At 47.8% G+C, this 23,370-nt stretch overlaps 1 protein-coding gene across 2 annotated transcripts in view; it reads right to left on the bottom strand.

The window, feature by feature from the left end:
- LOC140185460 (ciliary microtubule inner protein 1-like) overlaps window positions 1–21,857 on the bottom strand; it is a 206,316-nt gene extending 184,459 nt beyond the window's left edge. The window contains exon 1 of one of the 2 annotated variants that reach the window (XM_072238805.1): window positions 21,609–21,857. In XM_072238805.1, coding sequence (XP_072094906.1) covers window positions 21,609–21,730 — 122 coding nt within the window. In that variant the 5' untranslated portion in view covers window positions 21,731–21,857. The remainder of the gene's footprint in view (window positions 1–21,608) is intronic. The other variant, XM_072238818.1, reaches the window with a different exon arrangement.
- Between the last annotated feature and the right edge of the window lie 1,513 nt (window positions 21,858–23,370).

The following is a 23,370-nucleotide window of genomic DNA, read 5'->3' as shown; positions in this document are numbered from 1 at the left end:
TAATTTCAATAAAAGTAGCTCTTGTTCAACATTTATGAGCTCCAACTCCAACATGATGCGCTCAGTTTCAGTCGCCATTGTTTGAGGTACACAAAGAAACTCAACCCAGTGGCATAGAAACCCCACCGCCAACTAGCATTTTGGCGGTGAATTGCAGAGCGACGTAGACACACCAACGCACAAGTATAAATGCTCACAACGGCGTAGGCTACAGCGTAGAGCTTACACAGAAGTAGAAATCAGCCTTAAGGTTATCACAATGGGAAATCTAGGCCACTCACCTGAATTTTGTGGTGAATCCAGTGACTGCTGAACTTCTGGAGTAACAGGCTGTCTTGCCTTGCCAGCCAACTTTCTCCTTCGTAACCTCACTTGCTGCTAGCCCCGTTTGTAATTACGCAGTCTCTTTCTCAGTCACATGTGGTATTCATTTACCCTCCATGTTTAGATCTCACAGTGACTTCTGACACCATGTTATGCTTGTTCGTAAGGGAACCAAACTTGGCATGGGTAAACGCTAGAACATTTTACTATTCAGCTGTGTTCAACATTGAGCGCGTGTGATCAGGCCACCACCGCACACATTGCCCACTGTGATCTGAAGTTATTCATGATGGACACACATAATACTGCTGGGAGGGGGGAGAAGATGGCAGCGTGACGGCAGTGCACGCGGCCACTTCGGTGACAAATATCTGTTATTTGTCAAGTAGGGGACCGTGCACAATTCTGATTTGATGGAGACAGACATGAGAGCACAGCGGAACATCTGGAAAACTTCTGAAATAACTGCTTTGTTACAGCTGCTACTGTGTGGGAACCGGAATCTCCGGAGCTGAAGGCCCCGAAATCCTCGGCTTTGCGTGTTTCAGCAGCCAGGGCGAGGTCGAAGGCGCTCGGCAGAGGATGGCGCTCGGGTGGCTGTATCAGAGAGGCTGCTCGGAAGCTCGAAGTTTTTGGACGGATGGACTAAGGGTCAGCTGCTTCCAAGGTATCGGCAAGTTGATGGTGCCCGGAGGTTTATGGCAGGGAGTTTCTCCCTTTTGCCACTGCTATCGGGGACTCGGGAGTCGATCGACTCGGGACTTTGAGAATTTTTTTTTACCGTGCCTATCGTCTGTTCTTTATCAAATTATGGTATTGCTTTGCACTGTTGTAACTATATGTTATAATTATGTGGTTTTGTCAGTGTTAGTCTTTGGTCTGTCTTGTTTTCTTTGATATCACTCTGGAGAAACATTGTATCATTTTGTTAATGCATGTATGCATTTCTAAATGACAATAAAAGAGGACTGAGTGTTCTCATAATCTAATAACACACAGTGGACAGCAAGGGACATTATCGGAGTTTTCAGTGAGATCTGGACCAGTTGGGAAAATGGGCTGAAAAATGGCAGACTGAATTGAATGTAGACAAGTGTGAGGGGTTGCACTTTGGGAGGATAAACCAGGGCAGGGCACTGAGGAGTGTGGTAGAACAGAGGGATCTGGGAATACAGATCCATAATTCCTTGAACGTGGCATCACAGGTGGATAGGGTCAAAAAGAAAGGGTTTGGCACGTTGGCCTTCATAAATCAATGTAATAAGTACAGCAGCTGGGATGTTATGTTGAAGTTGTATAAAATGCTGGTGAGGACTTATTTGGAGTATTGTGTGCAGTTTTGGTCACCTACCTACAGGAAAGATGTAAATAAGATTGAAAGAGAACAGAGAAAATTTACAAGGATGTTGCCAGGACTTCAGAACCTGAGTTAAGGGGAAAGATTGAAGCGGTTAGGACTTCAGTCCCTGGAACGTTGAACCTTTAGGAGAGATTTGATTGAGATATACAAAATTATAAGGTTTTCGGTAAGGTAAATGCAAGCAGGTTTTTCCCACTGAGGTTGAGTGAGACAGTAAATAGAGGTCATGGGTTAAGGGTAACAGGTGAAATGCTGAAGGGGAATATGAGGGGGAACACAGCGGGTGATGAGTGTGTAGAACGAGCTGCCAGTTGGTTTCAACATTAAAGAGATAGTCAGAGGGGTACATGGATGGGAGAAGTCTACAGAGCCATGGTCCGGTTCAGGTCAATGTGAATGTGCACAGACTGGGTGGTGGGAAGGGGATGATGTGGTGTTCTATGGTTCTATGATTCTCTGAAAAGAGGAATTTCTAGGACAGGAAGGCTTGAGTTACAGTAAAAGGAGAGGTGGAAACAGGTTGGGACACTTTACTCTGGAACCTAGGAGTCGATGAGAGATATTATGGTTTATAAATCATAAGGAGGATAAATAAAGTGATAATCGTAATCTTTTTTCAAGGTCAGTGAGTCAAAGACCAGAGTGCATAGATTGAAGGAGAGAAGGAAAAGGTATGAAGGGGAGCCAAGAGACAGGTATTTTAACACAGTGAGTAACGAGTTAAAGGAATGAGTGACGGGAGTGTGTAGTGAGTGACGGGAGTGTGAAGTGAGTGACAGGAGTGTGGAGTGAGTGACGGGAGTGTGGAATGAGTGATGGGAGCGTGTAGTGAGTGACGGGAGTGTGTAGCGAGAGACGGGAGTGTGAAGTGAGTGACGGGAGTGTGGAGTGAGTGACGGGAGTGTGGAACGAGTGACAGGAGTGTGTAGTGAGTGACGGGAGTGTGTAGTGAGAGACAGGAGTGTGAAGTGAGTGACGGGAGTGTGAAGTGAGTGAAGGGAGTGTGTAGTGAGTGACGGGAGTGTGGAATGAGTGACGGGAGTGTGTAGTGAGAGACGGGAGTGTGGAGTGAGTGACGGGAGTGTGGAATGAGTGACGGGAGTGTGTAGTGAGTGACGGGAGTGTGGAGTGAGTGACGGGAGTGTGGAATGAGTGACGGGAGTGTGTAGTGAGTGACGGGAGTGTGGAATGAGTGACGGGAGTGTGGAGTGAGTGACGGGAGTGTGTAGTGAGTAACGGGAGTGTGTAGTGAGTGACGGGAGTGTGAAGTGACTGATGGGAGTGTGTAGTGAATGACGAGAGTGTGGAATGAGTGACGGGAGTGTGGAGTGAGTGACGGGAGTGTGGAGTGAGTGACGGGAGTGTGGAATGAGTGACAGGAGTGTGTAGTGAGAGACGGGAGTGTGAAGTGAGTGACAGGAGTGTGTAGTGAGAGACGGGAGTGTGGAGTGAGTGACGGGAGTGTGGAATGAGTGACGGGAGTGTGTAGTGAGTAACGGGAGTGTGTAGTGAGTGACGGGAGTGTGAAGTGACTGATGGAAGTGTGTAGTGAGTGATGGGAGTGTGGAATGAGTAACGGGAGTGTGTAGTGAGTGACGGGAGTGTGGAATGAGTGACGGGAGTGTGTAGTGAGTGACGGGAGTGTGGAGTGAGTGACGGGAGTGTGGAATGAGTGACGGGAGTGTGTAGTGAGAGACGGGAGTGTGAAGTGAGTGACGGGAGTGTGGAGTGAGTGACGGGAGTGTGGAACGAGTGACAGGAGTGTGTAGTGAGTGACGGGAGTGTGTAGTGAGAGACAGGAGTGTGAAGTGAGTGACGGGAGTGTGTAGTGAGAGACAGGAGTGTGAAGTGAGTGACGGGAGTGTGAAGTGAGTGAAGGGAGTGTGTAGTGAGTGACGGGAGTGTGGAATGAGTGACGGGAGTGTGTAGTGAGAGACGGGAGTGTGGAGTGAGTGACGGGAGTGTGGAATGAGTGACGGGAGTGTGTAGTGAGTGACGGGAGTGTGGAGTGAGTGACGGGAGTGTGGAATGAGTGACGGGAGTGTGTAGTGAGTGACGGGAGTGTGGAATGAGTGACGGGAGTGTGGAGTGAGTGACGGGAGTGTGTAGTGAGTAACGGGAGTGTGTAGTGAGTGACGGGAGTGTGAAGTGACTGATGGGAGTGTGTAGTGAATGACGAGAGTGTGGAATGAGTGACGGGAGTGTGGAGTGAGTGATGGGAGTGTGGAGTGAGTGATGGGAGTGTGAAGTGAGTGACGGGAGTGTGTAGTGAGTAACAGGAGTGTGTAGTGAGTGACGGGAGTGTGAAGTGACTGATGGGAGTGTGTAGTGAGTGACGGGAGTGTGGAATGAGTGACGGGAGTGTGCAGTGAGTGACGGGAATGTGGAGTGAGTGACGGGAGTGTGGAGTGAGTAACGGGAGTGTGTAGTGAGTGACGGGAGTGTGAAGTGACTGATGGAAGTGTGTAGTGAGTGACGGGAGTGTGGAATGAGTAACGGGAGTGTGTAGTGAGTGACAGGAGTGTGGAATGAGTGACGGGAGTGTGGAGTGAGTGACGGGAGTGTGTAGTGAGTAACGGGAGTGTGTAGTGAGTGACGGGAGTGTGAAGTGAGTGATGGGAGTGTGTAGTGAGTAACAGGAGTGTGTAGTGAGTGACGGGAGTGTGAAGTGACTGATGGGAGTGTGTAGTGAGTGACGGGAGTGTGCAGTGAGTGACGGGAGTGTGAAATGAGTGACGGGAGTGTGGAGTGAGTGACGGGAGTGTGGAGAGAGTGACGGGAGTGTGGAATGAGTGACAGGAGTGTGTAGTGAGAGACGGGAGTGTGAAGTGAGTGACAGGAGTGTGTAGTGAGAGACGGGAGTGTGGAGTGAGTGACGGGAGTGTGGAATGAGTGACGGGAGTGTGTAGTGAGTAACGGGAGTGTGTAGTGAGTGACGGGAGTGTGAAGTGACTGATGGAAGTGTGTAGTGAGTGATGGGAGTGTGGAATGAGTAACGGGAGTGTGTAGTGAGTGACGGGAGTGTGGAATGAGTGACGGGAGTGTGTAGTGAGTGACGGGAGTGTGGAGTGAGTGACGGGAGTGTGGAATGAGTGACGGGAGTGTGTAGTGAGAGACGGGAGTGTGAAGTGAGTGACAGGAGTGTGTAGTGAGAGACGGGAGTGTGGAGTGAGTGACGGGAGTGTGGAATGAGTGACGGGAGTGTGTAGTGAGTGACGGGAGTGTGGAGTGAGTGACGGGAGTGTGGAGTGAGTGACGGGAGTGTGGAATGAGTGACGGGAGTGTGTAGTGAGTAACGGGAGTGTGTAGTGAGTGACGGGAGTGTGAAGTGACTGATGGAAGTGTGTAGTGAGTGATGGGAGTGTGGAATGAGTAACGGGAGTGTGTAGTGAGTGACGGGAGTGTGGAATGAGTGACGGGAGTGTGGAGTGAGTGACGGGAGTGTGTAGTGAGTAACGGGAGTGTGTAGTGAGTGACGGGAGTGTGAAGTGACTGATGGGAGTGTGTAGTGAATGACGGGAGTGTGGAATGAGTGACGGGAGTGTGGAGTGAGTGATGGGAGTGTGGAGTGAGTGATGGGAGTGTGAAGTGAGTGACGGGAGTGTGTAGTGAGTAACGGGAGTGTGTAGTGAGTGACGGGAGTGTGAAGTGACTGATGGGAGTGTGTAGTGAGTGACGGGAGTGTGGAATGAGTGACGGGAGTGTGCAGTGAGTGACGGGAGTGTGGAGTGAGTGACGGGAGTGTGCAGTGAGTGATGGGAGTGTGGAGTGAGTGACGGCAGTGTGTAGTGAGAGACAGGAGTGTGAAGTGAGTGACGGGAGTGTGGAGTGAGTGACGGGAGTGTGTAGTGAGTGACGGGAGTGTGTAGTGAGTAACGGGAGTGTGTAGTGAGTGACGGGAGTGTGAAGTGACTGATGGGAGTGTGTAGTGAGTGACGGGAGTGTGTAGTGAGTGACGGGAGTGTGGAATGAGTGACTGATGGGAGTGTGTAGTGAATGACGGGAGTGTGCAGTGAGTGATGGGAGTATGGAGTGAGTGACGGGAGTGTGGAGTGAGTGATGGGAGTGTGGAGTGAGTGATGGGAGTGTGTAGTGAGTGACGGGAGTGTGAAGTGACTGATGGGAGTGTGTAGTGAGTGACGGGAGTGTGGAATGAGTGATGGGAGTGTGCAGTGAGTGATGGGAGTATGGAGCGAGTGACGGGAGTGTGGAGTGAGTGATGGGAGTGTGGAGTGAGTGATGGGAGTGTGTAGTGAGTGACGGGAGTGTGAAGTGACTGATGGGAGTGTGTAGTGAATGACGGGAGTGTGCAGTGAGTGATGGGAGTATGGAGTGAATGACGGGAGTGTGAAGTGACTGATGGGAGTGTGCAGTGAGTGATGGGAGTATGGAGTGAGTGACGGGAGTGTGCAGGCGAGTGATGGGAGTATGGAGTGAATGACGGGAGTGTGGAGTGAGTGATGGGAGTGTGTAGTGAGTGACGGGAGTGTGGAGTGAGTGACGGGAGTGTGGAGTGAGTGACGGGAGTGTGGAGTGAGTGATGGGAGTGTGGAGTGAGTGATGGGAGTGTGTAGTGAGTGACGGGAGTGTGAAGTGACTGACGGGAGTGTGTAGTGAATGACGGGAGTGTGCAGTGAGTGATGGGAGTATGGAGTGAGTGACGGGAGTGTGGAGTGAGTGATGGGAGTGTGGAGTGAGTGACGGGAGTGTGGAGTGAGTGACGGGAGTGTGAAGTGACTGATGGGAGTGTGTAGTGAATGACGGGAGTGTGCAGTGAGTGATGGGAGTATGTAGTGAATGACGGGAGTGTGGAGTGAGTGATGGGAGTATGGAGTGAGTGACGGGAGTGTGGAGTGAGTGATGGGAGTGTGGAGTGAGTGACGGGAGTGTGGAGTGAGTGATGGGAGCGTGTAGTGAGTGACGGGAGTGTGTAGCGAGAGACGGGAGTGTGAAGTGAGTGACGGGAGTGTGGAGTGAGTGACGGGAGTGTGGAACGAGTGACAGGAGTGTGTAGTGAGTGACGGGAGTGTGTAGTGAGAGACAGGAGTGTGAAGTGAGTGACGGGAGTGTGAAGTGAGTGAAGGGAGTGTGTAGTGAGTGACGGGAGTGTGGAATGAGTGACGGGAGTGTGTAGTGAGAGACGGGAGTGTGGAGTGAGTGACGGGAGTGTGGAATGAGTGACGGGAGTGTGTAGTGAGTGACGGGAGTGTGGAGTGAGTGACGGGAGTGTGGAATGAGTGACGGGAGTGTGTAGTGAGTGACGGGAGTGTGGAATGAGTGACGGGAGTGTGGAGTGAGTGACGGGAGTGTGTAGTGAGTAACGGGAGTGTGTAGTGAGTGACGGGAGTGTGAAGTGACTGATGGGAGTGTGTAGTGAATGACGAGAGTGTGGAATGAGTGACGGGAGTGTGGAGTGAGTGACGGGAGTGTGGAGTGAGTGACGGGAGTGTGGAATGAGTGACAGGAGTGTGTAGTGAGAGACGGGAGTGTGAAGTGAGTGACAGGAGTGTGTAGTGAGAGACGGGAGTGTGGAGTGAGTGACGGGAGTGTGGAATGAGTGACGGGAGTGTGTAGTGAGTAACGGGAGTGTGTAGTGAGTGACGGGAGTGTGAAGTGACTGATGGAAGTGTGTAGTGAGTGATGGGAGTGTGGAATGAGTAACGGGAGTGTGTAGTGAGTGACGGGAGTGTGGAATGAGTGACGGGAGTGTGTAGTGAGTGACGGGAGTGTGGAGTGAGTGACGGGAGTGTGGAATGAGTGACGGGAGTGTGTAGTGAGAGACGGGAGTGTGAAGTGAGTGACGGGAGTGTGGAGTGAGTGACGGGAGTGTGGAACGAGTGACAGGAGTGTGTAGTGAGTGACGGGAGTGTGTAGTGAGAGACAGGAGTGTGAAGTGAGTGACGGGAGTGTGTAGTGAGAGACAGGAGTGTGAAGTGAGTGACGGGAGTGTGAAGTGAGTGAAGGGAGTGTGTAGTGAGTGACGGGAGTGTGGAATGAGTGACGGGAGTGTGTAGTGAGAGACGGGAGTGTGGAGTGAGTGACGGGAGTGTGGAATGAGTGACGGGAGTGTGTAGTGAGTGACGGGAGTGTGGAGTGAGTGACGGGAGTGTGGAATGAGTGACGGGAGTGTGTAGTGAGTGACGGGAGTGTGGAATGAGTGACGGGAGTGTGGAGTGAGTGACGGGAGTGTGTAGTGAGTAACGGGAGTGTGTAGTGAGTGACGGGAGTGTGAAGTGACTGATGGGAGTGTGTAGTGAATGACGAGAGTGTGGAATGAGTGACGGGAGTGTGGAGTGAGTGATGGGAGTGTGGAGTGAGTGATGGGAGTGTGAAGTGAGTGACGGGAGTGTGTAGTGAGTAACAGGAGTGTGTAGTGAGTGACGGGAGTGTGAAGTGACTGATGGGAGTGTGTAGTGAGTGACGGGAGTGTGGAATGAGTGACGGGAGTGTGCAGTGAGTGACGGGAATGTGGAGTGAGTGACGGGAGTGTGGAGTGAGTAACGGGAGTGTGTAGTGAGTGACGGGAGTGTGAAGTGACTGATGGAAGTGTGTAGTGAGTGACGGGAGTGTGGAATGAGTAACGGGAGTGTGTAGTGAGTGACAGGAGTGTGGAATGAGTGACGGGAGTGTGGAGTGAGTGACGGGAGTGTGTAGTGAGTAACGGGAGTGTGTAGTGAGTGACGGGAGTGTGAAGTGAGTGATGGGAGTGTGTAGTGAGTAACAGGAGTGTGTAGTGAGTGACGGGAGTGTGAAGTGACTGATGGGAGTGTGTAGTGAGTGACGGGAGTGTGCAGTGAGTGACGGGAGTGTGAAATGAGTGACGGGAGTGTGGAGTGAGTGACGGGAGTGTGGAGAGAGTGACGGGAGTGTGGAATGAGTGACAGGAGTGTGTAGTGAGAGACGGGAGTGTGAAGTGAGTGACAGGAGTGTGTAGTGAGAGACGGGAGTGTGGAGTGAGTGACGGGAGTGTGGAATGAGTGACGGGAGTGTGTAGTGAGTAACGGGAGTGTGTAGTGAGTGACGGGAGTGTGAAGTGACTGATGGAAGTGTGTAGTGAGTGATGGGAGTGTGGAATGAGTAACGGGAGTGTGTAGTGAGTGACGGGAGTGTGGAATGAGTGACGGGAGTGTGTAGTGAGTGACGGGAGTGTGGAGTGAGTGACGGGAGTGTGGAATGAGTGACGGGAGTGTGTAGTGAGAGACGGGAGTGTGAAGTGAGTGACAGGAGTGTGTAGTGAGAGACGGGAGTGTGGAGTGAGTGACGGGAGTGTGGAATGAGTGACGGGAGTGTGTAGTGAGTGACGGGAGTGTGGAGTGAGTGACGGGAGTGTGGAGTGAGTGACGGGAGTGTGGAATGAGTGACGGGAGTGTGTAGTGAGTAACGGGAGTGTGTAGTGAGTGACGGGAGTGTGAAGTGACTGATGGAAGTGTGTAGTGAGTGATGGGAGTGTGGAATGAGTAACGGGAGTGTGTAGTGAGTGACGGGAGTGTGGAATGAGTGACGGGAGTGTGGAGTGAGTGACGGGAGTGTGTAGTGAGTAACGGGAGTGTGTAGTGAGTGACGGGAGTGTGAAGTGACTGATGGGAGTGTGTAGTGAATGACGGGAGTGTGGAATGAGTGACGGGAGTGTGGAGTGAGTGATGGGAGTGTGGAGTGAGTGATGGGAGTGTGAAGTGAGTGACGGGAGTGTGTAGTGAGTAACGGGAGTGTGTAGTGAGTGACGGGAGTGTGAAGTGACTGATGGGAGTGTGTAGTGAGTGACGGGAGTGTGGAATGAGTGACGGGAGTGTGCAGTGAGTGACGGGAGTGTGGAGTGAGTGACGGGAGTGTGCAGTGAGTGATGGGAGTGTGGAGTGAGTGACGGCAGTGTGTAGTGAGAGACAGGAGTGTGAAGTGAGTGACGGGAGTGTGGAGTGAGTGACGGGAGTGTGTAGTGAGTGACGGGAGTGTGTAGTGAGTGACGGGAGTGTGTAGTGAGTGACGGGAGTGTGAAGTGACTGATGGGAGTGTGTAGTGAGTGACGGGAGTGTGTAGTGAGTGACGGGAGTGTGGAATGAGTGACTGATGGGAGTGTGTAGTGAATGACGGGAGTGTGCAGTGAGTGATGGGAGTATGGAGTGAGTGACGGGAGTGTGGAGTGAGTGATGGGAGTGTGGAGTGAGTGATGGGAGTGTGTAGTGAGTGACGGGAGTGTGAAGTGACTGATGGGAGTGTGTAGTGAGTGACGGGAGTGTGGAATGAGTGATGGGAGTGTGCAGTGAGTGATGGGAGTATGGAGCGAGTGACGGGAGTGTGGAGTGAGTGATGGGAGTGTGGAGTGAGTGATGGGAGTGTGTAGTGAGTGACGGGAGTGTGAAGTGACTGATGGGAGTGTGTAGTGAATGACGGGAGTGTGCAGTGAGTGATGGGAGTATGGAGTGAATGACGGGAGTGTGAAGTGACTGATGGGAGTGTGCAGTGAGTGATGGGAGTATGGAGTGAGTGACGGGAGTGTGCAGGCGAGTGATGGGAGTATGGAGTGAATGACGGGAGTGTGGAGTGAGTGATGGGAGTGTGTAGTGAGTGACGGGAGTGTGGAGTGAGTGACGGGAGTGTGGAGTGAGTGACGGGAGTGTGGAGTGAGTGATGGGAGTGTGGAGTGAGTGATGGGAGTGTGTAGTGAGTGACGGGAGTGTGAAGTGACTGACGGGAGTGTGTAGTGAATGACGGGAGTGTGCAGTGAGTGATGGGAGTATGGAGTGAGTGACGGGAGTGTGGAGTGAGTGATGGGAGTGTGGAGTGAGTGACGGGAGTGTGGAGTGAGTGACGGGAGTGTGAAGTGACTGATGGGAGTGTGTAGTGAATGACGGGAGTGTGCAGTGAGTGATGGGAGTATGTAGTGAATGACGGGAGTGTGGAGTGAGTGATGGGAGTATGGAGTGAGTGACGGGAGTGTGGAGTGAGTGATGGGAGTGTGGAGTGAGTGACGGGAGTGTGGAGTGAGTGATGGGAGTGTGGAGTGAGTGATGGGAGTGTGTAGTGAGTGACGGGAGTGTGAAGTGACTGATGGGAGTGTGTAGTGAATGACGGGAGTGTGCAGTGAGTGATGGGAGTGTGGAGTGAGTGACGGGAGTGTGGAGTGAGTGATGGGAGTGTGGAGTGAGTGATGGGAGTGTGTAGTGAGTGACGGGAGTGTGAAGTGACTGATGGGAGTGTGTAGTGAATGACGGGAGTGTGCAGTGAGTGATGGGAGTATGGAGTGAGTGACGGGAGTGTGGAGTGAGTGATGGGAGTGTGGAGTGAGTGATGGGAGTGTGTAGTGAGTGACGGGAGTGTGAAGTGACTGATGGGAGTGTGTAGTGAATGACGGGAGTGTGCAGTGAGTGATGGGAGTGTGGAGTGAGTGACGGGAGTGTGGAGTGAGTGATGGGAGTGTGGAGTGAGTGATGGGAGTGTGTAGTGAGTGACGGGAGTGTGAAGTGACTGATGGGAGTGTGTAGTGAATGACGGGAGTGTGCAGTGAGTGATGGGAGTATGGAGTGAGTGACGGGAGTGTGGAGTGAGTGATGGGAGTGTGTAATGCTCTGGTTCACATCTTTACTGTTATGCTGCAGGTATTTCATTCAGCAGCTCTGTAAGAGCTGTTTGTTCTGCGTTCAGCCTGTTTGGGTTATTGTTGAAGATAAGGGATGGTGTGGAACGTGTGCCATCCAATTAGGATGCCAGAACTGGGGGGGGGGTGAGGTTTTTTTGATGAGGGACAGTGAGGTTGGTCTTGGGGGCTTTTGTTCGGCAGGAAATGAAGAGAGAAGACGCTGGGGAGAACCGGTTGTAGCATACGACACGGTAGGAGACCCGTTTGTTCAAGATGGGTTGCAGGTGACGTTCAGAATGTGGTGTGTGCTTTCACACATCCGAGTGCCTGGTGAGTGAGTGACAGAGAAGTTCAAGGTGAGCTCCAGCTTGTACAGATTGACTGTTTAATTAAAATGGGCCGGCTTCTTTTTGTTTTTCTTTGCCAACCCTCAAGCTAGGATTCATAAATGTACTCCTTTAATCGTGTGCAGTGTACTGGCTGTGATTTCGTGGCACTAATTTGTAGCAAATTACACAGCATTCACTCAAACCGAATCTTGGGGTGGCAGAGCCATTTTAATCTCATGACTTTGGCAGAGCCGGAGAGTGTCTTCCCTGGACTTACACAGCCAAGCAAACCAGGGGGTTTCAGGTGTATGGAATGTGTAACAGGTGTATGGAATGAGTAACAGGTGTATGGAATGTGTAACAGGTGTATGGAATGAGTAACAGGTGTATGGAATGTGTAACAGGTGTATGGAATGAGTAACAGGTGTATGGAATGTGTAACAGGTGTATGGAATGAGTAACAGGTGTATGGAATGTGTAACAGGTGTATGAAATGAGCAACAGGTGTATGGAATGTGTAACAGGTGTATGGAATGAGTAACAGGTGTATGGAATGTGTAACAGGTGTATGGAATGAGTAACAGGTGTATGGAATGTGTAACAGGTGTATGGAATGAGTAACAGGTGTATGGAATGTGTAACAGGTGTATGGAATGTGTAACAGGTGTATGGAATGTGAAATCGGTGTATGTTATGTGTAATGGGCGTATAAAATGTCTAGTGGGTACATTGAATGTGGAACAGGTGTATGTAATGTGCAATGGTTGTACAGAATGAGTAATGGGTATATTGAATGAGTAAAGGGAGCATGGAATGAATAATGGGTTTATGGAATGAGTAACAGATGTATGGAATGAGTAGCGGGGGTATGGAATGAGTAACAGATGTATGGAATGAGTAATGAGTGTGTATGGAATGAGTAACAGGTGTGTGTGGAATGAGTGACAGGTGTATGAAATGTGTAACAGGTGTATGTAATGTGTAATGGGTGTATAGAATGATTAGTGGCTGTTTGGAATGAGTAACAGGTGTATGTGGAATGAGTGACAGGTGTGTGTGGAATGTGTGACAGGTGTGTGTGGAATGAGTGACGCGTGTGGATGGAATGAGTGATGGTATGTGAAACAAATAATGGGTGTATGGAGTGATTATTGGATGTGTGGAATAATCTGCCAGAGGAAATGGTAAAGGCAGGTAGAATAACAATGTTTAAAAGACATTTTGAAATTTTTAGAACAGCATTTTTGACGGACCCCTCGGTTAACTGTAGGAGTCCATGGCAAAAAAAGTGATTGGGAACCCATGGTTTAGAAATGTGGCCAAGTGAAGGTACATGGAACTAGCTATGTAGACAACTTGGCCAGCATGAGTGAGTTTGGGCCGAGTTCCCTGTATCTGCCCCATATAACGCTATGGCTCTTGCTTGGTAATTACATAATTGTGAAAAGTACTGCATTAATCAGATTTACTTCTTTCTTCTAATTCAACTTATTGTGAGTTAGAATCAGTTCTGATGAGTGGTCTTGGCCTTGGAATAGTCTGTCACTCTCTCTCTGCACAGATGCTGCTGGATCTGCGGAGGGCAGTGTGGGCCTGCCTTCAGCCTATATGTGGTGCCTCCAGGCTGTGTAGTATAGACTAGGCATTGACTTCAGGATGCTTGGCATGGTTGGTGCTTGGGTACCATTGAATCGTACAGAGCAACTCTTGGCCACTGAGTTTCATGTTCTGAAATTAAGCCTTGACTTCAGCTAGATGTTACAGGCTTGGCATAAACTTGATCATGTGGGCATGCCATCTTCTCACAGCTACCATTGGGCAGAAGGCACAGAATGTATTCTATTGTCATAATAGTGAGGCCTTGTATTGACTGGACAATAATATCAGACTATACCTCATGGATGACATCAATCTACACTATTGTCAACAGATCATGAATTCAGGATGCAGAATGTACACCCATTAGGCCTTGGCTTCAGGCAGCACAGTGTAGTGTGCTGCTTAAACTCCTAGGTCTTATCTACAGAACAGGATTTGATGGCAGAATAAAATGAAGGCCCAGCCTGCAACCTACAATCTCAAATCAAACAGCAGTTGTAAAATGCACCAGGAATTCAAAGCACAGACTACTCAACGCAGCTTGGTGTCGAGGCCTGGCCAGTACAAAACAGCGAAAAGTCAACGTTAAAGCTAAGTTTTTTTGCCATATACGTAAGTACGTGTGCACAGGCGCAAATAAGCTCTTACTTGCAGCAGCATCACAGACACATAGGATCATATAAGCAATATACACAAGAAAAATGCAAATTAAACTTTAAAAATACACACGTTTTACAAGAAAGAACAATTAAAACAAAAGAATGTTCATTTTAGTGCAAAATGGTCATAAACTAAAGTGATTAGTATTGCACTGGTTGGCTTAAGAACTAAATGGAGGGAAGTTGTGGTGACTTGGTAATTCAATCATCTCTACCTTCTGCCCAGTGGTAGCTGTGAGAAGATGGCATGCCCACATGATCAAGTGTACATCAAGCCTGTAACATCTAGCTGAAGTCAAGACTTAATTTTAGAACATGAAACTCAGTGGCCAAGAGCCACTCTGTACAATTCAGTGATGCCTAAGGCCCAAGCATACGAAGCAGCCTGATGTCAATACCTGGTCTATGCTACGCAGCCCAGAGACATCACACATAGGCTGAAGTCAGGCTCGCACTGAACTATGCAGCCAAACATCAGGGTCCAATCTGTAATCTGCAGCCTGAAACCAAGATCTATTTTGCACAGTGCAACCTGAAGTCCAGACGCAGCCTTTCTAAGGCATCTTGTACAATGCAAGCCAAGCCTGGAGCAGGCGGTTGCAAGCTGAGCTTATACTTTGCGGGCTGAGTTCCCAGCTCATCCTGTACAACACGGGCAGACAGCGTTACCATAACTCAAAATCAGAATTGTTTGAAAGGTGCCATCGTAAATTATTGAAACTCAACATGCCAGCTCAAATATTGATGAAATAGTTCAGTGAGTTTGCCAAAGCCACTGGGAAATTTCTGGAGTGGCAATTTGAACTGAACACCTTCATCTCAAAAATGCTGAGCACTGCCTTCATGTAGATTACATTACTGTTACTGGAATTATCTCATCTAGATTGTTAGAGGCTGTCTTGTCCACAATCTCTTGTCCTCACTCACTCCTCGCAATAAGGAGGTCTCAGGGACATCCATCTTCTTCATGAAACTGAATCGCTTTCACTTAAATCAGGAAGATTCATTTGAGCATTTTCTCATTCAACCTGCCGTCGGGGGTTGTTCCTGGAAAATAAATTGAAGCAAAACGCCATCGCCCACTTGCTATGTTAAATCACTTTATGTATATCAGTCAGCCTCTGCTGCATCAGACCTGATGGGGCACTACAGCACTGCAATGTTATAATTTTTAAGCCAATTTATTCTGCTGTTTAGCTGAAGAAATGCCTGCCCATTTACGATTCAAGTTTGTTTATTGCCATTCGTCAGTACAGAAGTGTAAAGGAGAATAAAATAATTGTTGCTCTGAATCCAATGCAGCATATAAAAACACAATAAGGATAAAGAACACAATAAATATAAATATATAAGATTAGTTTATGTACACAGACTGATTAGAAGAACATAAAATGGCACTAGGTGTGGAAGTTCTGTAAGAGAGGTGATGAGATTAGCCAATGGATGGAGTCATAGATCAGCCTGACGGCTTCGGAAAAGTAACTGTTTTTGAGTCTCATGGACCTGCTGTGGAAGGTGTTAGCCTCTTCCCTGATGGCAGTGGGGTAACCAGTTCATGGTCATGGTGGGTGGGATCCTTCATGATGTCGTTGGTCTTTTCCCGGCACCTTTCTATATAGATGTCCTGGATGGGTATAGGCTGGTGTTAGTGATGCATTGGGTAGTTTTAACATCCCATTGTTGAGCCCTCCTGTCTGCCGCAGTTCAGTTTCCACACTTCACAGGGATGCAGCACGTTAGGATGCTCTTCACAGCCCATCTGCAGAATGACGCGAGTATAGATGTGCACAGTCCAGCTCTCTTCATCCTCCTCAGAGAGTAGAGGCACCAGTGAGTTCCTCCAAAGATCTGTTTTTTGTGCATGTGATTCGACTGGATTTCCCCCTCTTGGTTAGTTGACCACTTTCAAGTCATGCCACGGCTCACAGATATTAAAATGATTGGGTCAGATTTTCCTGCTGAATCCCTCTCTGGCAACAGGTGGGTTGGAAGCAAATGTGGAACAGGAAGGAGACTCAGGAGACTGCAGATGATGGAAAATGGAGAAACATTCCCAAGCGCTGGAGGAACTCAGCAGGTTAGGCAGTTGATGTAAGTGCTGTTGGATGATAGTCATTGAGGCAGGTTACCAGATTCTCTTTCAGCACCGACATAATTGAAGCCTGCTTGAAGCAGGTGGGTACCTGAGACCGCCAAAGTGAAAGGTGAACACTCCAGCCAGGTGATCAGCACAGGTCTTTAGTAGGCTGAACAACACCTTATATTCCGTCTGAAGCCTCACTCAGGTTGGAGGAACAACATCCTATATTCCGTCTGGGTAGCCTCCAACCTGACGGCATGAACATTGACTTCTCTAACTTCTGTTAATGCCCCACCTCCCCTTTGTACCCCATCTGTTATTTATTTATTTACACACATTCTTTTTCTCTCTCTTTTTTCTCCCTCTGTCCCTCTCACTATACTCCTTGCCCATCCTCTGGGCATCCCCCCTCCCTCTTTCCTTCTTCCCGGACCTCCTGTCCCATGATCCTCTCATATCCCTTTTGCCAATCACCTGTCCAGCTCTTGGCTCCATCCCTCCCCCTCCTGTCTTCTCCTATCATTTTGGATCTCCCCCTCCCCCTCCCACTTTCAAATCTCTTACTAGCTCTTCTTTCAATTAGTCCTGACGAAGGGTCTCGGCTCAAAACATCGACTGTACCTCTTCCTAGAGATGCTACCTGGTCTGTTGCGTTCACCAGCAACTTTTATGTCTGTTACAGGTCTTTAGTACTCGGCCAGGTATCCCGTCTGTGCTGGATGCCTTCCGTGAATGCCCTCATGTCAACCATAAAGGCTGAAATCACAGGGTCATAGTGGTTTGTGAGAGTCCATGACAGTGACTTCATGTTCTGACGATCAAAGCAAGCATAAAAACGCTGAACTCACCTGGGAGTAGAACCTTGTCACCCACGTGGCCTGGTGTCACTTTGTAGAAGGCGGTAGTATTCAAGCACTGTCACAGCCGTTTTGATTCCAGTTTGGTCCAGAATTGCCACCTCGCACAGGAGATGGCTTTCTGGAGGCCGTACCTGGACCTCTTGTATATTATTTGGTCACCAGACCTAAACGTCAGTGATCTGGCCCTCAGGGCTCCTGGCTGGGGAAGACTCTGAATGAGTTTTTTGGGGGCACACTCATACACGACTGTTTTTATAAAGCCCATGACAACTGAGATGTTTTTGTTCAGGTCCTCTGATGAACATGGCCCAGTCCACGTTCTCGAAGCAATCCCATAGTCGCTCCTTTGCTGCCCGCAGCCACCTTTTTGTTGTCCTTACCTCTGGAGCCGAGCATGTATTACACAAAACAGTGGAGAAAAAGACTGTAAAACAAAACATTATCTCAAAAACAAAGACAATCAGAGACAAGTCCATGGTCTGTAGTGTTCTATTACTGAGGCAGGGTTATGCATGTACAGATCTGTTCAAGAACCTGATGGCAGTGGAGAAGTAAGTGTTTCTGAATTTGATGGTGTGGAAACATTGAGTGCCGTCTGTTCTCAAAAAGCGCCCTTTACGCACAAGGCTGGAGGTGATAGTATTGGGTGATGGTTAATCAGTGTTCCTTGCTTGTGTTAAATGTGTTACTCTGTATTGATCATATCCAGTTGTGAGGTGATTGAAATGTGGTAAGTCTATCACCTACACTTCATTAGTTGTGCACCATTTTGTACCTCAAGGGGTTACTCTGGTTTAAAATTGGGCACCACGTAGTGTAGCAGTTAGCGCAAGGCTGTTATAGCTCAGGTGACGGAGTGCAGAGTTCAGTTCCAGTGTCCTCTGTAATGGTTCTCCGTGTGTCCTTCCCATAGGAAGCATGGGTTTTCCCCAGGAGCTCTGAATTCCTCCCACAGTCCAAAGATGTATCAGGCAGGTTCATTGGTCATTGAATTGAATTGACTTTATTTCTTACATCCTTCACGTACATGAGGAGTAAAAATCTTTACATTACATCTTCGTCTAAATGTGCAATGTGCAATCTCAGTAATTTATAATAATTTATAATAAATAAAACAGTCAATGTAATATAGAGTACACTAAAGTCAGCATGAGTTCATCAGTCTGATGGCCTGGTGGAAGAAGCTGTCCCGGAACCTGTTGGTCCTGGCTTTTATGCTGCGGTACCGCTTCCTGGATGGTAGCAGCTGGAATAGATTGTGGTTGGGATGGCTTGGGTCCCCAGTGATCCTATGGGCCCTTTTTATACACCTGTCCTTGTAAATGTCCTGAATCATGGGAAGTTCACAACTATAGATGTACTGGGCTGTCTTGTGATTAACTGAGGGCTGAAATCGAGGTTGTTGAGGGTTGATGGGGCAGCATGGTTTGAAGGGCCCAAAGGACTTACTCTGCCTGTATCTATAAATAAAATATAAAAATAAAAAAATTAAATTAAATGAAGTGCTCTTGAAGTTCCAAGGAGGATTTCACATTGCTCAACGGGTCTTGAAATATTAGCCCTTCAATGAAAGCATCTGCTAACACAATGCATGGCAATCTCGTCAAAATATTGAGGTGTGTCCTACTCAGCTATATTGCATCTCTCTGCTCTCGGCCAATGAACCTGTATTCAGTGGCCACTTTTTTAGGTACCTCCTGTTCATGGTTTTCTGCCGCTGTAAATATTCACTTCGTGTTTCGACATGTTGTGGATTTAGAGATGCTCTTCTGTGCACCACTCTTGTAACACAAAGTTATTTGAGTTACTGTCACCTTTTTGCCAGCTTGAACCAGTCTGGCCATTCTCCTCTGACTTCTCTCATTCACAAGGTGTTTTCACCCACAGAACTGACATTCATTGGATAGTCTTCTGCTTTTTGTACCATCCTCTGTAAACTCTGGAGACTATTGTGTGTGAAGTTACCAGGATATCAGCAGGTTCTGAGATTCTCATTCTTCTGAGATTGTAAGTACCTTATCAGGCACTTACAATAATTCCACAGTTAAAGCCACTTAGATCTCATTTCATCTCCATTCTGATGTTTGGTCTGAATAACAACTGAGCCTCTTAACCATATCTGCATGCTGTTATGCATTGAGTTGTTACCATATGTTTGACTGGTTAGATACTTACATTAATGTACAGGTGTATCTAATAAAGTAGCAACTGAGTGCATCTTGAAAAGCAGGCCATTGTTTTTCTCTGCAGACCAAGTACCCTGCAATGCAGAGGACAAAGTTCTCGAAGAGGTTTTGTGGTAAGCCAGATCATTATTGTATCTGATGTGTGTAATCAATGCAGATGGAGGACTATGATGGAATGTGAGGGGATATTACATACCCTGGGCTTTCCCAGCTTTTTACAAGTTTCATATGGAGTGAATAGAGTGTGAAGAGAGGTTTGCATTATGGAAACCACCTTGATCGTGGGAGTCCATTACAGCTCTTCCAGACAACACTTCTAGCTTTTGCCCAGATGGGCAAGGAGCCTGCAAATGGCAATCAGGGACATCACTTGGTTGATTCATTGTGATTTATTCATGTTAATTTGATTTTGGGTTTCTGAGTCCTGGACATCAAACAATGCTACTTATCCGAGCTCAAGTTTATTGTCATGGGCATGCGTACCCAGAGAATTTTTTTTTGCAGCAACAGCAACACAGTAAATTGCAAAACATAAATTAATCTAAATTATACATAAGTTACACCACAAAACTAAAAAAAACATAATATTAGTGCAATTTGAAGGCAATACTGTCCAAGGTGAAATTAGGGTTTTTCAGCTTGGTTCCAGACCTGATGGCAGTGGGGAAGGAACTGTTGTTCAGCCTTGAGTTTTGGGGTCTTCAGGATCCTGAACCTGATGGCAGCATTGAGAAGAGGCCATGGTCTGCATGGTGGAGGTCCTCAATAATGGAGGTTGCCTTCCTGAGACACCACCTCTGGCAGATGTCTTTGATGGTGGGATACCCTCTGTGAACGATGCCTGTCTTCACTCTTGGTTATTTCAGCCATCATTTCGTTACAATGACAGATATTGCCGTTCAGCATTTGGTGTTGCCCTACTTAGCAGCGAGATATCAAACCACGTTTCATCAGCTGGATGATGCTCCATGACAAAGGGATCTTTAAAAATTACTCCTTTTCTTCTGCTGTCTTGATTTTGACTTTAGTCTGAGCATGGAGATGATTCCACACTGCTCTGTGCTTTCACTTCCAGTGTCACTTGGGGATGGGGGGTGCAGGGGGATGTGGGATATCTGTAGCAATGCCGGACATTTGGGAGCCAGTCTAAATTTTTCCCAGCCGGAAGATATTCAGATCACAACATAGCAATATTTGGAATTTTCTCGGTGGGATGAGGGTTCTTTGGCAAAAAGACAGAAAACAGGCAGAAAATAGTATCAGTACACCAGAGACTGAGGATTTGGGCAGTCAGAATGCTTGCCAAAAAACGTTGTAGCCCTTACTGTTACAGACAGAAGGAGTATATCAGTCTCCTGAGACAAAATCATGGATTCAGTTCTCAGGCACAGAGAATCTGCCCTGGCAGATCTTCAGTGGAGAGATTAACGAAAGCAGTCACATGCTCACCATGACAACCATGAAATTCCCATCAACCATTGGGAAGCCACCAAAAACTCTCGATTTTATCATTTTAGGCACAGAGTTGTCACTAAATTGGCTGCCTATCCCATTCAACTTCATGTATTCTTAGATACGACTTACTCATAGATATAAGATGCCACTGAATAGAATTATGTAGAATTAAAGGTGCCCTTTAAAGCCATTGGATAGAATCATAGTGTCCTCCATGGGTCAGTTTGAGGGCAACCTCATATACCAATGTCAGGCCAATTAAAGGCTAGTTTCCATTTGCAATCTCATTGGGTTAGCATCAGGCCAGTTGTGTTTAACATTGTCATTGTCAGAAACCTTGTTTCACACAGATATCAACTGCCCCACTCCTACTAATTGCCAAGGAGCATGAGAAACCTCAAGGAAATGACAATCAAGTGACCGCCCAACATAAGAAGCACATACCAAGAGCGTGAGCAGCTGTTTCAGCAAAGAGCTGGACTCTCCCTCCATCACAGGCCTCTTACACTGGTTTGGTATCATAGCAACCAATATAGAGCTTGAAGCAGGGCCGGGAGTTACCTGCCTGTGTACTTGTACAACAAAATGCTTGACTAACATCCATCACGCATTAGACATAATATTTTGGTTATAAATGGAAAATAATCTTAAGGAGCGAGGCTGCTCTAAGCTGATGTTGTAATGCAATGCCGGGAGAGTATTGCCTAGTCTGAGATGCTGGGAGCATTTTGTCTTATGATCTTGCAGCTGATGTGCACTTTCTCTGTATGTGCTCCATTTTATTCTGCAGTCTGTTACTGTTTTGTGCAGCCCCAATGCACTGTGTAATGAACGGATCCATACAAACTGCATGCAAGGCATGTGACAATTCAATTCCTAAATATGGCACACTGTCACTTTGAACAACCTTACAGCACAGAAACTGATCCACCCTATCGTACTCATCTATACTAACCCTATTGACCAGCAATTGCACTGTGGCCTTCTCTGCATTAGTGATTCAAGTGCTCACTTAGATATTTCTTAAATGTTGTGAGAGTCTCCGTATCTACCACCCTCAGTAGATTCCGGATTTCAAAGCCCCTGGGTGAGAAAGTTCTTCTTGAGATCCTCCCTTACCTTCAAACTACTAGTGAAGTCAAGTCCCCCCCTACCCAGTACCCCCAGATCAATGTCCCTTACCTCTCAGTTACTCGATCATCACTGTGGGTTGATTGGCAGTCTCTTCTACAGTCCAGGATAATGTTGTGAGATCCTTCATGGCTGTGTAGCCCTAAAGTTGTGAAAGCGCAGGATAAGTACATCTTTTCTTCACGCCATGCTGCAGTTAATCAAGTGACACTACTGCTTTTCGAAACGCCTTTTGAACAATTGCTAAATTGCAAAGGTTACTTGGATTAATGAGCGGTGAAGTTGCTGTTGTGTAAAATGGAACTTGGCCATGCCCACTGTGTGCACACAGCTCATTTACATGGTAATTCATGAACGAGAGCCAACTTGTTGCACACTAAGTCATTCAGGGTCCACTGGTTAATTACTTTGCATCAGGATTCAGATGTCAGCCACTTGAGTTATAAAAACCGAACTTCATCTGCATAATGCGTCACCTTCAACTGGGACTCTGCCCAAGATCAGATGGAAATTGTTTCCCAGAGGAAAGGCAGACTAAGCTTGTGCCTGCCTCATTAACGTCAGGTACTCCCACGCTACACAGGAAAGGAGCGATGAAACCTCTTCATTATTGTCACAACAGAAGCATGGGGGCTACCTGAAATGACTTATTTTTCAGTTGATGGGAAGCAGCCAGTTATGTTATGGTCCTGTCTGTATAAGTCAGAGTCAGAATCAGGTTTATCGCTAACATATGTCATGAAATTTGTTGTTTTGTGGCAGCAGTACAGTGCAAGACATAAATCACTGTAAGCTACAATAAAAAATAAATTAAATAAACGTTGCTGAAGAGGAACAGTGAAGTGTGGAATAAAGAGACTGGTAAGAACACTAAAAACTATCCGGTGAACGTCAGTTCTTTGGGCGAAAACACCTTGTTAATGAGAGAGGTCAGAGGAGAATGGCCAGACAGGTTCAAGATGACACAAAGGTGACAGGAACTCAAATAACCAGCGGTGGAGTGCTGAAGAGTATCTCTGAACGAACAACATGTCGAACCTTGAAGCAGATGGGCTATAGCAGCGGAAGTCCATGAACATACATGCAGTGGCCACTTTATTAGATACCTCCTGTACCAAATAAAGTGGCCTTTGAGTGTACGTTAGTGACAATTAAGCTGATCCTGGCTCTGCTCTGATGGTTCTGCTTTCTCTGAGTGTTTCACAAGCAGATTGGAGATTGGAATTGGGTGCAGTTACGTATATTGGTTCATAATACCCACAGGAAAGATTTCCGCCCCATATGCACTGTCTTCTCAGCACCCGAGACCAGGGTTCAGTCCTGACGTATATGGAGCTTGCACGTGCTTCCTGTAACTGCTCAGGTTTTCCCTCAAGGGCTCTGGTTTCCTCCCAAAGACCTGAAGGTTGGTTCATTGATTAGTCTAGTGAGTAATAGAGTCTGGGGAGATTATGGGTATGTGAGGAGAATAAATATTGGGATTGAAGGAGAATTAATATAAATAGCTGTTTGCTGGCTGGTGCAGCCTGTTCCACTGCTCTATCTCCCTGTGACTCTGTGCCTGAGGCCACTCTGACTCCCAATATCACAGGGAACAGGGTTGCTAAGGCCAATCTATGATTGGATAAGCAGTCTCAGTGGTGGCGGGGGTAAGCAGTTGGAAACCATTCTTCCATCGGCCTGCAGATTCTACACAGGACTTCCTAATTTTCTTCAGTGAGGGGAAAGGGGTGTGAGGGAGAGGTGTGTTTGGCAGCCTGGGTGAAAGGGAAGGGTGAGTGGGGATGGGTTGGAGTAGAGGGGGGTGTGTGGT

This window comes from Mobula birostris, chromosome 2 (assembly GCF_030028105.1).
Source record: "Mobula birostris isolate sMobBir1 chromosome 2, sMobBir1.hap1, whole genome shotgun sequence".
Lineage (NCBI taxonomy): Eukaryota > Metazoa > Chordata > Chondrichthyes > Myliobatiformes > Myliobatidae > Mobula > Mobula birostris.
This window is presented reverse-complemented; position numbering and strand designations above follow the sequence as displayed.